Source organism: Emydura macquarii, unplaced genomic scaffold (genome assembly GCF_026122565.2).
Source record: "Emydura macquarii macquarii isolate MOO-44397 ecotype Brisbane River unplaced genomic scaffold, CSIRO-AGI_Emac_v2 contig_3390, whole genome shotgun sequence".
NCBI lineage: Eukaryota > Metazoa > Chordata > Testudines > Chelidae > Emydura > Emydura macquarii.
In genome coordinates, this window is record NW_027133527.1 from 1,988,785 (window position 1) to 2,005,691 (window position 16,907).

The window sequence follows — 16,907 nt, forward strand, 5'->3', positions numbered from 1 at the left end:
GAAGTCAGTGATTAAGGGTCGCCCCCACCCTGGGTTGCATCGTTTGACCCTCTTGGTTATAGCTATTGATGGACCTTTGCCCTTTGCTTCTATACTTCTCTTTTAAACCCAGTTATACTTTTTGCCATCACTACGTCCCATGGCAATGAGATGCACAGGTTAACTGTGTGAACAAGTTCTTCCTCTTGTTTGTATTAAACCTGCAGCCTGTTCATTTCAATGGGTGACCCCAGGTTTTTGTATCGTGGGAAATGGTAAATAACACTTCTGTAGTCACTTTGTGCACATCGTGCATGGTTTTATAGACCTTTATTGTGTCCCCCCTTAGTCCTCTCTTTTCTAAGATGAGCAGCTCTAATCTTTTTAGTCTCTCCGCAGACGGAAGCCATTCCGTACCCTTGATCATCTTTGCCGCCCTCCTCCGAACCCTTTCCACTTCTACTATATCCTCTTTGAGACAGGGTGACTGAACTGGACACAGAGTTCAAGGTGAGGGCGCCCAAGGGAATTCTATCATGCCATTATGATATTTGAAGGAGACCTGCACATTTCATCCTTCCGTGTCATTTATCTCAGCAACTGGTGGGGAGTGGCCCTGTTCACCATGCACAGAGGCACCTGAGCAACTCCAAATTTGCCTTCTGCTTTCGTTCCAAGCGTCCCCAGGTGACACCAGCCACATCTGCTCCACCATGACACCAGCACCGGGCACTTCCATCATCACTGCACGAGGCAATCCCCACTACAGCCCCGAGAGTGTGTTACCGACGGGCCCGTGGAGCCACAGAGGCTAAGGGACTTGTCCATGGGCACACGACAGCTCAGTATCGGGATTAAAGCTGGTCTTCTGAGCGAGCTGCTGGCCTGGCAGTCCGAAGACCACAGGTCTACCACCCACCCCACTGTGACCTTGGGTAAATCATTTCATCTCTCGATGCCTCCGTTTGCCAGGTGGAATAATTCTTCCTCCTTCCCTTCCTGTGCCTGGCTTCTCTACATTGCAAGCTTTTTTCAGGGCAGGGTCTGCGTCGTATTAGGTGTATGTGCAGCACCTAGCACTGCGGGGAGCTGATCTCCATGGGAGCCCTTGGATGCTATTGCATAGTAAATAATAATAACAGCCCCAACTCGGCTCATCTGATTCGATCAGGTGTCATTCAGTGATGTCACAGCTATGGCTGAGAAAGCCCTGTTGGAGGCCAGAGGTATCAGTCTGGGCCAGGAAACGTGACCCCTTAGTTACAGGTCCTTTCCGGGCCAGGGAGAAGATAGCTGTGGTTCTGGCCCAACACCCCTTTAAATCCTGAGCCATATTTGTACAATGCCTGGCATGGGGGGGCCAGTTTCCTTTGGGGCCTCCAGTGGTTAGAGTAATACAGTCATAAAGATCACCCCGAGGAGCGCCATTTGTGCAGACAATCCAGAGCAGGGCACCAGGAGAGCAGCTTGCTGTAGCAGAACGACCGGACAAGGCTGCCCAAAGCCTTCTTGGAACTGGGCCTCCCAGTGGGTGCAGCCCGTCTGCCAGGTGCGATCGTGTAGCCAAGGCTCAGCTGCACTCTCAGCACGTTTCCCACTATGCTACCGTGCCTGGGAATCTGCTCATGCCCGGCGTTGTCACTGACGGCCCCTTCCCACGAGCCTGCAGGCGCAGAGACGCGCTCCTCATTCGCAGGAGCGCTCACCAACACGGGCCACATGCGGCTATTAAAGCCACAGAACCGTGCCAGCACAGCTGTTCACATGGCACGTGGCTAGCAGATGCAATAGCTCTTGATTTGTTCTGTCTCCCGTAGCTCTAGCTAGCTACCGGAGGCTTTATGCCTACCTGGTTACAGGTGGTGCACCGAGCGAAACCGGTTCAACTTAGCCTCACCTAATTAGTCTGCTAGGACATTGGTTATGCAGGACAGCTTGTTTAGAAATAACATTCACTATTGTGCTGCGGTGATTAGAAGAATGGCTCGGTGTCCATCTGCCAGCGGGCTGGGAGGCAATAACATGTACTGGAGCTGTACCTAGAAAGGCAGTCAAGGTCTGACACCTTCTGTTTGCTTTAAAATCATGGCAGGCTACTTGGGATTAGGGTGAAAATGTCACCTGTAACCAGAGACAGCCCGAGCAAAGTACAGCCCTCCCTGATATATAGGACAAGGGGAGCAGGGAGCCAGCTGTCAAGGGGCTGCAGGATTGATCATGCAGGTTCCTGTGGAAATATCAGCAGCTACCAGTGTAACAGCTCAGAAACCAGGTCTGCAAAGGCCAAATGTAGCATCCGAGGGCGTATCAGCCTGATCAGTACGAGACAGAGCCAGGGGCTGCATGGACCAGGTGCTCAGAAGACTATATTACAGACGTAGACATTTCATTGGCTGCCCCACATCCTCCACTTCTGACCCCCACTGCCAAGAGATAATTGAGGAGGCGGAGTTTGGAGCCAGGACAGAATTGAGGTGTAGGCTCCGGGTCTGAGCTGGGATCAGCGCTAGGTTTGGAGCTCAGCTTGGTTTTAGGGCTCGAGTTCAAGGTCAAAGGCAGGCCAAGGGTTTGGGGTCTGCGTGCGGATCAGGGCGAGGGTTAGGGGTTTGAGTTTAGATTGAGTCAGGATCAAAATCTCAGCAGCGGTTCTCGCAAGATTTGATCCCCAGAGGCTGTATAGATTGCAACCAGAACACTGCCCCCCACAGCTTGGAACCACACCATTGGAGCTGAGAAGGCAGCTTCAAACCACTCTCTGGAGCACAAAGGGATTCGGGTTCAAGATACCGACTTTGACCAGCTCCGCTGTGCACGTGGCTGCTCGGAGGCCCTGTCACTGTGTTCTGCTTGTTTTCCATCAGTGCAGTTCTAACTTACCGGCGTCTGCATAGACTTTTCTGTGCTGGTGGCTTCAAGTCATTCCAGCACCTACCTCTGACCTTCAAAACCCGCCTGCCATACCATGGCACCCCTTCTCATGGCCTTTGTGATAGAGCAACTGCCTCAGAGCAGTTCTGCCATAGGCCGTGTTTATCCCAAGATCTTTTCATGGAGGCAGAGGGGCTGTAGTTTTAGAGGGGAAATAAAAAAGAATGAGACCCTCTTTTCTTGCTGTGACTTCCCTCCCCCAAAGACACAGCTATGGAAATGGCCATGGTCATTCAGCTTCTCCATGTCTCTTCCATCCTCGCCTACCAGCTCTTCAGGATTTATAAAGTGTGTTCTGGGGTCAGCCATGACGTCCATTCATATTGCTAGGGCTGGGAACGCCTTCCACGGGTAGAGAACATAATCAAGGGGTGTGATAATATCCCTCATCAGTGCTGGGCAGGTTGGTCCAGTGAGATCATGTCTTATTCTATGGAAAATGATGCGAATAAATAAACACACCCTCTATGTAAAGAAAAAAAACTTAAAACAATCTTCTCAACAACATCAACAAAATAGGATAAAAGTATGAAACGCAAAACACTCCAGCCTGAGCTAAGATTCTGTCCCTAGTGTGTGAGCTGAGAACAATGCAATCTCAAGTCAATACTTTACCCTGTGTATCCAAGGAGGTAGATATAGAAATCAGTTTATGGATTGATTTGGCATGGCAAGAAACTTATCAGGTGCTATGAAATTTCACAGGGCATTGGGGGATTTGTACTGTCTGACACATCCCGCTAATGCAGTGTTTCCCAAAGTGTGGGTGTACTCCTCTGGGGCGGCATGAAGAACTAGCAGTGAGTGTGTGCTTAGATTCTCAATTGTTCCAGAGTCACTTTTTTTTAGAAATGAAAATTGAAGGTCTCCAGCGGTTATGATGGCGAAGAAAAGCTTGTGAACGTGAAGCTGGGATGTTTGCTTGAGTTTGCAGAGAGTCTGAAATAATAGATACGCGGTGTGAAGGGCTCCATTCATCTCAATGGGTGTCGACTCAGAAGCCAATGATGCTACTTTAAAAGTCAGCACTGTTAACTATTTTGCTGCTCATCACAGCATGTAAGAAAGGAGAGGAAGGACCGGTTTAGGAACATCTATGCCTGTAGCTCCTAAAGTGCCAGGAGCAAGAAGGGATTTGGAAGACATAACAACTAAGATGCGTAGATCTTTAACAACAGATGGCAGGGTTGTGGGGTGGAAAAGGGCGCTTTCCTGAAGGGTTCTGTTTTCAAAACTTTGGGAACCACTGAGCCAGTATACGGTGCCTGCATCGTCACATACCAATAACACCGGGACCATGGTGGAGTGCCAAGAATAACATGTTTATACAGCGCCTTCTGCCCCAAAGGGTTTCATGCATTTCAGCTGTTGCTATACCCACCACTTAAGTGCAGACAAATGAGTCACCAACACCAAGTCTTCTTGCAGCGTACCTGGAGGCTTCCCATCGAAGTACCAACCGAACTCTGCTGGGCTGGTGAGATCGGCAGGGCTCAAAGCACAGGGTGATGTGGCTGCGCAAGCGGGGGTGATTTGTGGTATTTCTCAGGTGACTCTCAGGGTAGGTGGGGTGCAGAGAACGGGGATCTGAGGGGAACAAACTGGCTCTTCCCACTCTTGGGCTGCCAGGAGGCCAAGCCAGCCGTGCCCCACCGGGACCATCCAGTTTTTATAGGATAATAAGGCACGTCCCACAGCAGTGGGGAAGGTGACTGCATTGCCGTAGCCTGTGCTGGTGAATGTCTGTATTTTCTTCATCCTACTTAGCTTGCCTCGAGGTTGCATCGTCTTGTAATAACACAGCTGGTGCTATGGGCCCCTTCAGTCCAATGCAAATCCTTTGGGACACTAACGAGGAAATCTGGAGAGTCAGTTTTCTTCCTGAAAATGTCCTGTATTTGTAGGTCTCTTATGACATCAAGGAAGGTTGGGATAATGACCCTACGACTTCCACGTACTGGAGAATTATGAATAATTCAAGTAAACCTTTAAAATTCTTAATGTGGCTGCATAACGGGATTATCTTGTCCTGGGGAGAACAAGGCTTTCCCCCGAAGCAGCTGATCGGAGGTTGCCATCTATTGCTATTTACTTATCGCCACAAAACAATATCCCTGTATGTAGTGAACTGCTTCTCAGCATTGCAACCTACTCTCTGACCCCCCCAAAGAAAGTCACTGGCAAGATGCAAACATCCAGGCAGTTCTATCTTTATAGGCTGACTTTGGAAGATGAATTCCCTTCCTCTCCCAGATATGATCTCGCTAACTTGCACCAGTTCCTGTTCTTGACAGGCACATGGGGAGTTAACGTGCTTCTGCCATTGGAAGAGAAATGGCTGGAGCTGAGCCTCTCGCTTTGATTCTTTCCCTGGCAATGTACAAGCTGTCTCAACTGAGTGGGATGGCTGAAGAGTCTCTCAGTCAGAGATCCTTAGTGGCTTCTAACGTTTAGCACAGAACAGTGCGTAAGGCTGATTTATCTACAGCCTCTCAACGAACACGCTGTACTTGGAGAGCTTCGAACAGCAGGAACTTTCGGAAAGTCTCTTGCTGGTCACTCAGACGCATGGCACTGCCCCCAGGAACCACTTGTGCTGATGGTCCCGAGCGCAGGGATCCTGCCGTAACTCACAGCTGGGAGCAAAACAGCAATGCAACTACTCAGCAGAGCTCTCCTGGCTACTCAGAACTTCACGCCACCGTCAAGGGCAGAGCACAGATGCTGTGGAAGCATTGGCCGAGGCAGAATCGGCAGTAACTTGTGAGCAATTAAAGCCGCTGATGAATGATGAAGCAGTTCCTATTCCATCCAGCTGAGACGAGGAATAGACATGCACATTTGTCTGTTTCATTACAGGATTATGCCACACGTGAAATCCCATCACTGCCCAGCAATTTGCTGCTGTCCATTAGTTTCTTAATAGGGATTCAAATGTGAACCCAGAAGTTCCAACAGATCATTGTACTAATCAGCCTGCAATAACCACAGCACCTGTTAACAAGAGGAAAATGGTCTCCAGGAACCCGTGCTCTGTCATTATTGTTCTTTTTCAGTCATTTTCCCAGGCTGGCATATTAGTTCTTATGGGGAGACATAATGGACTGTGAAGGAAGGTTGGAAATCAAGGAACAGTGAATAGACGGGGAAGCCTGGCTGGAATCAGACTGGAGAATGACCGTTTCCTATAAAGCAGGCAGACCAAGGTTCTCTTATGAAGACAGTGTTCTCCAGCATTGATTAAGATGTGCTCGTTAACACAGGGTTTTAATTAGGAGGGTCTTTCTGAAAGTTCCCACAAGCAAACAAGCGTAACATTCCTGCGGGGATGCTCCTGGCCACAAACCACTTCCTGTGCAACACTTAGAGGTGGCAGAAAGACACACAATGTGGGCAGGTGTGTTTACATAAAGGCCTCTTTCCTTTATCCACCTTTCTTTCTCTGTATTTGTGTAAGATGCTTTCACTGTAGTTGTGGGCTGGCGCCCAGGAAAAGGTTCACGTACAAAGCAATTCAGGGCACTGTCCTGCTTAGGGGATTGCTAGTCAGCCAGTGAGAGTTGCTTTGACAATGGAACAAGTTATTGAGGGCTCCAAAACAAAACCCCAGAGCTGGGGGCTGGATCTCTCCATAACGCGCAGAACCAAAATCCCAGATCCCTGCACTCTGGGACATGCAGATTCAAAAACTGGATCCCAGCCTGAACCTTCCCAGATTTCCCAAGCAGCACGCTCAGATCTGAGCCCGGGTCAGGACCCAGGGTTTTGGTTTGGGCCCATCTCTGATAATGACTTTATCTTGTGTTTCCTTGGTTGAGTTTGTTGTCACTCCCTGCCATGCTGGGGAACTCCTGGTGGGTAGAATTGTTCAGAACTGATCTCTTCTGGTGAGGAAAACACTCCAGTGCTTCTGTCTACACAGCAGGATTTCTCTCTTAATAAAGCTGTTACTGTTGCCTCTCCCTCAACTTGGAAGCAGCACAGTCTAGTGGACTAAAAGACTGGTCACTATCAGGGCCTCCTAATTTTGACTCTGTCACTGACTCAGTGTCTGACCTCCGGCAAGACCCATCACGTTACTGTGCCTCAGTTTCCCCGAGATCTTGAACCATAACCTGGCTCCTAGGGGAGATGTTGGTGCAGACTTTGGAGCTAAAATGCATTAGAGCCGAGCAAACAGCGGGAAGCATTCATTTCCTTCTGGCCTCTCAAATACCATTGCTGCAAGTGCAGTAGGGCTGTGGGGGCAGCAGACGGCTGCAGAGTAAATGCTATTTCTTTTTAAACCGTTTCCCACTCTTGCCAGCTCAGCTAAGACGATGAGGGTTTATTTACCCTGCAGCCCATTTCATTCTGCAAAGGTCTGCACTGGCTAACAGTATTTCTTTACGGCGGTAAATGCCTGATAGACTGAGATGGCATTGGGAGGAAAGGTTAAGAAATGCAGCATGGGGGGACAAAAGCAAACGGAGCACACATGACCCAGAGCTGTTAGCAATGGCCTGAAAGGTTGGCTTTGGTTTTCAGAACAACATGTTGTGCCCTGCTGCAGTCACCTGAAGTGAAAGGCGTTTCCCTGGAGAGGCGCTGTAACAGAGCTGAGCCCACGCCAACTCAACCCTCCTGCACTCTGGGGCAGTTCGGGGCCGGGAATGAAATGTTGTGGCTCTGCTTTCATCTCCTGTACTGATGTTTGTTCTAGGGGAGAGACAGGGGGCTCGGCAGCAGTCACTGTACCAGGGAGGCTTGCATTGAGGCTAAGGGACACAACCACCAGACCCTGCGTTCTCCCGACTTACTGAACAAACACACCCTGTGTAATTTAGGGTCAAACACACAATTGTCCCCAGGTCCTGGCCTGGATTTTGAGGTCATGGAAGGGACTGCTGACCCCATACTACGCTTACTTTTGAGTGAGCTGATCAGTTGCTTTGATTGTTCGATTGAAACAAATAAAATAGATGTTCTCACTGTAGGATTAAAAACAACGGGCTGGGAAGCTGTGTCTTATTGTGCGAGTAAACAGGCTGGGATTTCCCAACACCCCAGAGCCTGGATTTTGCAAGTCGATACTCTTGCATTTACCATGAGTGTGCAGATCCAACCTCTATCTGGATTGTGCGCCCGGTGAGTAACAGACACTCGGTAGGGATGAATCCAGCCCATGGGATCCTGAGCAAACGAACCCTGGTTTTCTGATTCCGAATAATTATTCTCCAAATGAACAGAACTGAAGTGGCAGCCACATGGATGGCCCTTTGCCTTTACACTGCTCACCCAGAGCTGATGAGGACCAGGGCTCCACTTATGAACCTACCTCTTTACGACACATACTAAGTCCCCAAGGTTTTTCTGTTGCTGCTGTTTAACAAAGCGGTGGGGAAAGGGAGGGCTCTACCTCTGTGTTGCCTTGGAAATATCAGGGAGATCACGGCTTGTCACCACCACTTTGCTAAAGGTCCCTCCCGAAAGGACAATGTGTCTTTGTGCATCTGTGCAAGATGTGTCCCATACTGCAGGAATGGTTCAGTGCGGCTGTGGTAAAGCAGGACTTCGTCTATACAAGCACCTTTCATGCAACCCCCCCCCTTCCCCAATCATTTGAAATTGGGTTATATCCCCTCAAGTGTATCATTTGCCCCCCAAACACTGAACCCCCAGCTGTCCTAACCAAATCCAGGCCTTATTCTGATAAATGGGGATCTGGGATCGACCCACAGGAGGCCCGTTAATGGCCATGGGACTCCTGTGGCCCTTTCCCACGGCATGGGCAATTTACCCCCAGGGAGACGCAAACCTACACAAATCCAGCACTCCAAAGACAAGGCTGAACCCATGATCTGGCACCTCGAACTCAGCTCACCTTATTGTGCCCGTAAACAGTGCCAAAGGCACCCCTATGGGAGCAAGGGCTCTTATCCAGGCATCGTTCATTTCAATGGCATTGTACCAACTCACAGCAGGGTCGAGTCGGGCCCAGGATCAGCAATGGTGTGTCTGATTTTGGGGGGCTTCCACATTATCTTGGTTCTGGGGGTAATTTCACTCGCTGATGCTCAGAAATACATTTCACTGAAAAACACAACGGATGTGCTGTCCAGACGCTCCTTGATATAGATCTGCGCAGCAAGAGGGAAATTCATCAATAGCCAGGCTAGCATGGCAGGTACCACGTCCTATCCAACCATGTTAGCCCAGGTTCAATGTTAAAATAGACTCATGCAAGTCAGTGATGGAAAAGACCTATTACCGATGCAGGGAAGAGGTACCTGCCACTAACTGGCTCTCTATTTAGCAGATGAAAGCAGAGCAAGATCCAGTGGCTGGCCAGAAAAGCTGAAGCTGGAAATAATTAACAGGGAGGGTAACTAACCACTAGAATGAATTACCACGGCAGGTGGTGGATTCTCTGTCACTTGAAGCTTCCAAATGAAGATGAAATGTCTTGCTAAAGGAGGTGCTGGGGTTCAACCACAAATTGCTGGACGCTCTGCAGGAATTATTGGGTGAAATGCGCCAGCCCATGTTATGCAGAAGGTGATCAGCATGGTCCTGCCTGGCCTTAACATCTATGAAATCTATGAGGTCATTTAGTCCATCCCCAAGTCATTGCGAGATCGGTTCCCTTCCCATTTGGTTTTTAGCACTTTATTCATTCTAAGTAGTTTCCCCTCTGATGAGGGACATGGAGGAAATATCTATTGGCTCCTACTGAGTGGTTTTCATGGTGAGAACTATTGTGTCAGACACAGAGATGATGTCAAAACCAGTACGGTCAAATGCTAGAACTACTGTGCAAAGTAACTAAAGAGGAGTTAAACCTTCCCTTAGAAATGGCGAGGATCATCTCATAATCCTTCCCAGGAAGTCAAACGGTGCCAACAAATTCTAAATGGAGCCTTTGTTTGTATTTTTTTTCCCCACGCTGGCCTTCGTAGTAAAGGATATTCCACACAAGTCAGTCCTGAGTTGACCGTGCAGGTACTGGTGGAGTCTAAATCATAACCCGTACGGAACAAGACAAAAACGAGGGAAACCCTGGAGCCTAATCAGAATTTTGTTATAAAACAACCTTTCTCGCTCTCTTTTTTTCTTTAAGGAGTAAAGTAGATGATGATGAATTACCAAAGGACTTTGGCAAAACCCAGATTCGCAGCAGGCAAAACTAGTTCCAAACATACAACAGCACATGGGTAACTGCCATTAGCAGAGGTAGGAAAAAATGGGACACATTTCACTTAGAACCAGACAGATCCGATGTCCCTGTTTTTGGACAAAATTGGTGCATGACTAATATGTAACAATGGGGAAGCAGCGAAGAAGCTAGAATTTGATTTAAAATGGGCTAATCCAAGGGTGCAAAACCCCAAACAGGGCTGGTTCTGATTCAGGGCCAAGCCTCAATTTAGACTATTCTGATTTTGGTCCAGCTTTAAATCCTAATCAAATCTGTTTGTAAACTACTTTCAAGCAAAACTAAAGCGAGAGTGTCAATGGCTTTGCACTGTAGTAAAGACCCTTTTGCATGACTGGGGTTAAAGGGCGATGGGGGGGGCGGGCAGGCTGGTGTACAATAGTCGATCTGCCCACAAACCCATGCTCCTCCCATGGACCTAGCGTAGCTGAATATTTCTCCAAAAGTGGGCAGCAAAAAAGAAAAAAAAAAATTAACAAGTGACGAGTTAAAGTGTCATTGTTAGGTTTCAGAGTCAACACACCTAAAGAGACAAAGAGGACAGCTCATCTCTCTCAGAACTTCTGCCCCAGGGCTGTAGCACCTATTACCCCACCCACACCCAACATCCCAGCTGTGCCCCCAAGCCAGCTCTCCAGTGCTGCAAAGATTCCCGGCAAGCTAGGAGCAACTGTCCCCCGCTCAGCTGCTCTGGGGAAGTGCCAGTCTTTTTACCCTGCTGGCTGTGCTGAACTACTCCCCTCCGTGCCCCCAGCACAAGCCCCAGATCCTGGGAAGGGGGACGCTGTCTACAGGACACTGCCCTAGGTAGAGCAAAGGGAGGGCCCTACCTGGATGCATAATATCAAATGGGGAAAGGGAACACCCAGTGCCTGAGAGTGGAGGCAAAGTGCTCTACAGTGTGCAGGTGGGGGAGACCCCCCCCAGCTCTGTTTCTTGTGCTGTAAGACTGGCTTGGCTCTTTCTTTCCCTCTCTCTCTTGCACCCCCCAAGCTGGCCCTACTCATGAAGCTCCCTGGTCTTATTATGTAGCAAACTATGCCTCGGCTCATTTTCCTACATGGGCCCATCCTGCCCTGCCCAGCACATCCCTGTGGCATTAAACTCACAGCAGTGCTACTAGGCCAAACCTCCCCTCTTTATAGCCTGCAGGTGGATGGGACACAATAAAAGGGCAGAGCCGCTAATTAAGGAGAGGCCAGAAGGGGTGAATCAGTGAGATGGAGGGTGGCTCCTTCCAGCAATGGGCCACACCTGTCTGCAGCTACATTGCTGCCTGGGATCAGGTATGGCAGGCAGCATGGGGGTGGGGGGGTGCATTGACTCAGTGCCCCCACCGAGAGGCACCAGCCTGAGCGCTGATTGGTGTTTTAGCTCTGAAGCTCGGTTGTGGATGTAAAGACAATGAAAGGGGTGTCCGGACAGCACTGAACCCCCTCTGCGCTGGGGCGTGGTGGCTGTTGTGAGTGTGTTCCCCGAGCTGCGTGTGACTGAGGGAGAGAAATGCCTGCTGGGGGAGATACGAAGCAGAAAAGGGTGGAGGGGCCCTGCCTTCTTCAGTGCCGGCCTGGGGCAGCCCCCGAGTGACTGGTGGAGGGTTAATCAAGGCCTGCTGCCCCACTGGCTTATTGCTATTGTACCTGTCACGCTGCGGGATGCCTCATAAGAGAGAGCCCGGCTAACATCAGCTTGGTGCAATGGCCCACGGATCGCTACTCAGACTGCCTCCACCCCCCAAAACAGCCCAGAGCACAGGCAACGGCTGTTTGGCTTTCCCGGAGGGCTAGTCCTTAGCATTTCTCCTCTACTGAGAGAGAGCTCCCCATTTTTGCAATCTGGATCGCTGTTATCTGCAGCATGGCGTGGGACCCACACAGCTGCGAGATCAGCTGGCTGAGTCAGATCTTTGATTGGCCCAACCCCTGTCGGTGTGAGAGAGGAGCGTTCAAAGGACACAGAACTCTTCTTTAGGGCTGGGAAACGTTTGTATTCCTGGCCTCAAAGCTGAATGCAAGTTGGAAGCGATGGTTTAGCGTAAGTCGTTCGCACACGTTGTGAGGGATCCTGCAGGGCAGAGTAGCCTGTTACCAGCTCTGCAGTCATAGGACAAAAGGGGGGATTAGTGGGTTACAAGTCGTTGTGATAAGCCATAAATCCAGTTCCGGCCATGATTTTTGTGTCTAGCAGAGTTTTATGACCCCCCCCCCCACACACACACTTCTCCCAGCAAGGCCTTTGGGTTGGGCCCATCTTTAGCTCTAATTAGAAATAGGGATGCAATGAAGTGGGGGGGGGGGAGTGAGAGCCAATCTTGCTGCAGTAACAAGCTGATGTTAGCAAATGCCTAAGCCAGGCAGAAAACCTTTAGGTGACTTTCGCCCCAGTGCAAAGCAGTCCGAGGGGCTAAGCGCCCACCGCGTTTGCTATAGCGCTAGAGGCTGTGGGTGCCGCAGCAAAGGGTTCTCTTCAGGGGACGTCTGCACGGCTGCCGGTAGGTGTAATTCCCCGCTCAAGTCCACTTGCACGTGCTGGTTCTGCTCAGACTAATGCAGTTCTGTACCCAGCAAAACAGACAGGAAACAAGACACTGCAACCTGGTTGCCTTTTATTCAGCGCTCCGACAAAGCACATTCACCTGCAAAAACAAAACCTCAGCCCACCTATCCAATGTGTTTTGAATATTAACGTTTGCTAACCCCACCTGATCAGTTACATATGTGTAGTTAGAGGTCGCTCTCAATTTAATGAACTCACTGGAGATGACGGTATAGCTGCTGGAATGAAGCACTCTCTGTAATATGGTAACACTCTGTTAAACAGACAGAGCTGGTGACTAGATTCATGTGGCATGTCTCTTTAAACAGAAGCTCTCCGTTGTGAAGGTGGGTTTTGGTTCTGGTATTTACCTGGCAAAGATGTGTAAACGTGTGAAAAGTTCCTAAGTAAATAAATAGCTTTAAAAAAATAGCGTGGCTACGGCAGCCCAGGCGGCAGCTTGGGTGAGCTGTCTGAATGCAACCTGGGAGCCCAGGTATGTACTGGGTTGGCTAGACCTGTGCTGCTACAGCTGGCCGTCTACCCGAATGGGGTAATCACACCTCCCCGCTGTGGATTAGACGTACCCAAAGTAATTAGAGTGTCCGACTCTTTCCCCGGTGGAGTGTGGGATCTCTGTCTCCCAGCCCCCCTTTCTGCACTGTAATCCTTTACCGGCAGCAAATCATGGTTTCTCCTCTGCTCACCTAGCAGGCTAGTGCCATGTTTAACCAGCAAGGGCACCTCCAAAGCACCCCTGTCACCCAGCCAGCAGCTCAGGGTGCTTCCCAGCTCTGTGGGTCACCTGCCCACATCACTCTGAGAAGGAAGAAGGGGTACGTTGCTACTACAACCTGGCATTTAGCCCGGCCAAGCAAGAGGGCAGGACAACCTGGTCCTCCCTTGGGGTGGGCAGGGAGAGGTGAAATGGAAACAGTTGGTGGGGTTGAAAATTGGAACTCACTCAATGGTGCGATCAGCCCAGCGGCTGCTCAGCCCAGCCCAAACCCCGTTTTCAGCCGGTTCAACCAACTTCCAGTGCCGAATCCTGGCCATTTCAGACCACGCGGCACCGGGCTGCACTGAGCCCATAGACGCTGCTTTCCAGAGCTCCCCCGCCCTTTGTTTTCATCTAAAGAAAACGCCAGATTATGATTCCTTGAGACACTAGCCGCAGCCTGCGCTTAGCCCTGCTCTACCCCGAGGGTCCCTCTGTTGATGGCTGCAGGGGGCGGGCTGTTGAAAGTGTTTCTTTGTATTGAGAGAGGGCCCAAATCAGGCTCGGGGTCCCACAATGTCGAGTGCTGCACAAATATACCCGCAACGGCCCCACAATCGGCGCGGCGGACGAGAGCGCACGACCCTTTCACCCAAAGGTGAGCTCTGACACAACTGGCCCCAGCGACGTGAACAGGGCTCGCGGCCTATGGGGCTGTCTAGGCCGCAACTAGACACCCGCGGCCGGCCTGTGCCCGCTGACTCTGGCCCATGGGGTTGTGGGTCCTAGAGCCCGGGCTCCAGCCCCAGCCCTGAAGTCTATACAGCAATGAAACGGCCCCACAGCTCGAGTCAGCTGGTCTGGGCCAGCTGCAAGGGGCCAGCTGCTGTGTGGACAGACCCCAAGTGCCCATCAGCATGAACAAAGGTTGCATGATCTAACCCGTAACAGGGTTGAAGTGACAAGAGGAGCGTACAGCACCTGACACTATGGGATCTCGGTCCATGACTAGGCCTCCAAGACACAAAAGCCTAGATCCTCAAAGGCATTTAGGTTCCTAACTCCCATTGGTTTCAACAGGCACTAGTTGGCTAAATAACCTTTGAGGAGGTAGGCTGACGGTAATACAAATAAACAATAAGTAGGCCCTACATTTATTCTAGTTAAATGTTTGCCTCTTAGGAATCTTTTTGTCTGACAATACTAATGGTCCATCCACAAGCGTGGGATTGTTTATATTACTTACCCTAAGAAATAACAAGCAGCTCTGACATAAAACATCGGCTCCTTATTGGTTGCTATGGATACCGGGCCACTTTAGCATCTGACTGTAAACATTAACTGTGGAGGGGGTGTGGAGACTTATCTCAAAATGAAATATTATGCAAAAGTCTTTTATAAATAAGATTGCTGACAAGGAGAATCCTGCCCTTCCGACTTAGTGGCTTTGGAACTACGGAACAGCAATGCAGCATCTGTGAGACAGATTGGATACAAACGAAGTTTTGATTAAAAACTGGATTTAATTCTCTTTTGGTAACATCAGGGCAGTGAATTGCAAAGGGAACAGAGCAAACCACAACCATGCAAAAGCTACAGGAAGTTCAACTCTTTTACAGGGGTGGACTCCAGATTAGGAACCAGCAGGACCAACAGATAACACAGGCCTTCTCCTTCAACCACTTGACTGGCATGCTTTGGGAGGGGTTCCTTTTATTTGCAGAAAAATCAGCATTTGTGCCATGGCAATCTTCCCCCTCCTGCCTGGCACCCGTGCAAAGGTTTCTGGGTGCTGGAGCCAATTCCGGAAAAAAAAAAAAAGCAAAGAGAGAGAGGGGATTTGAAGGGAAATGTGCAGCAGAGGAAATAAATCAGGTGGGATATTAGCAATTAGTGTGAGGGTTAGACTGTTTGGAAGAGATCAGAGATGATGAAACAGCAGAGGAATAGCTTAGGAAGGGTTAGATGTAACGGAGAGAAGAAATCCAGGAGGAACCAAGGGCAGCAGCAGAATCAAAATGACAGACAATAAAGGGAGTAAGAGGACGATGGGAATTTACTGAGGACAGTAACATGCTCCATTTTACCAAGTGTTGAAGTTCTTAACAAAGCTAAGACCGTCTGTAGTGCTTTCCATCCAATGATCTCACTGCTTTACAAACATTACTTAACGCTCACACCAGTGCTGGGCCACAGGTCATATTATTACTTCCAATGAACAAATGGGGGTGCGGAGAAATTAAGTGACTTTCCAGAGATCACCTAGTGGGTCAGTGGTGGGTCCAGGAACAGAATCCAGGAGTCTTAACTCCCAGTGTATAGTTTTAACCCCACTTCCTTTCAATAACAATGCCATCTCCCCTTCGCACTGCTTGAGGGTCTATCACGAAGTTTTAAAGCTGACTCCTCACGTGGCTTTCTTCTTAAAGTCCCTCCAACTGTCACAGGCATCCATAAACATCATTCACCCAGGCCGGGAGCTTTAACCTCTCGCCATTCCCACTCAGAATGAATTCAGACCCTAGTATCTGCTGAAGAACTAGACCCAACGGCTAAGATTTCAACCCCCGCTGTTCAGGAGATGGTTGAATGCTAATGAAAACAATAGGAAAGAAAGAAAATAACCAAAAAAACCCAGTGAGGCAGAGATGAAAAGATCATTAGCATCAGTGATGTTTTGCATGCAGTGGGAAAGGAGGTCAGGAATGCAGCCTCTCTGCGAAAAAGACTGGAGGAAAAGTGGAACATTCCTCTTGGGACTCCAGGCTTCATCAACACTGTCTGAAGTCATTTGCTCATCCAGACTACAACGTTTGGTAGGTAGGTAAGAGACAGAGTGCATGTGTGCGTGTGTGAGGATCGGATGAGCTTTCACTCTGCCCAGTGAAACCTGCCAGCCCTTTGATGCCGTTCCAAACAAGTAGACACTACCCCTGCACTGCCATCAATCACTCCTGTCAATAAAGATGTAGCAAGTCAGTTAGTGGAATAAAAAGACGGGGCACGGGACAGTCAAAGGCAGCTCAACGGAGGCGACAATGAATCAGTGCTCTGTTCTTTGCATGGACACTTTTCCATATAGCTACAATGCCCTTCTACGGCACCTTTCAGCCCAGATGGGAGGCACAGGGCATGGCTGGTCAAGAGGATGAGCACCTCTAGACTTCAAGTGGAGTTATGGGGGCCCAACAGTTCTGACAACGAAGCCCTGCGGCCCAGATCCTCAAAGGTATTTAGAGGATTAACTTCCACTGAGTGAATGGCAGAGTTCAGGCACTCAGGAACCCTTACTGCCGCCCCGTGTGCTAATTCCCAGGCTGCACTGCTATCTTCCCTTTCTGGAGGGTCCTGCATTATTTCCCCCTTGTGAAATCGGCTTCTCACATGGCGCTTCCTTGCCCTTCTCCCCTAGGATGTGTCTCTCTCCCACATTATTCCAGAGAACAGTGGTTTGACAGACACGTCCCATTCCTGCTCCATTGCTGGGTCAGAAGGTTCAAACCCAGCAGAGCGCCACCTTCCTTGGGATGCCAGCTTATCCATGAGGGTTCA

General features: G+C 49.7%; 1 protein-coding gene across 3 annotated transcripts in view; it reads right to left on the reverse strand.

The window, feature by feature from the left end:
- Window positions 1-14,771: 14,771 nt before the first annotated feature.
- PEMT (phosphatidylethanolamine N-methyltransferase) overlaps window positions 14,772-16,907 on the reverse strand; it is an 85,524-nt gene continuing 83,388 nt past the window's right edge. For 2 of the 3 annotated variants that reach the window (XM_067534126.1, XM_067534128.1), the window contains one exon: window positions 14,859-15,147. In XM_067534126.1, coding sequence (XP_067390227.1) covers window positions 15,084-15,147 — 64 coding nt within the window. In that variant the 3' untranslated portion in view covers window positions 14,859-15,083. Of the gene's footprint in view, window positions 14,831-14,858; window positions 15,148-16,907 lie in introns of those variants that run through there. The other variant, XM_067534129.1, reaches the window with a different exon arrangement.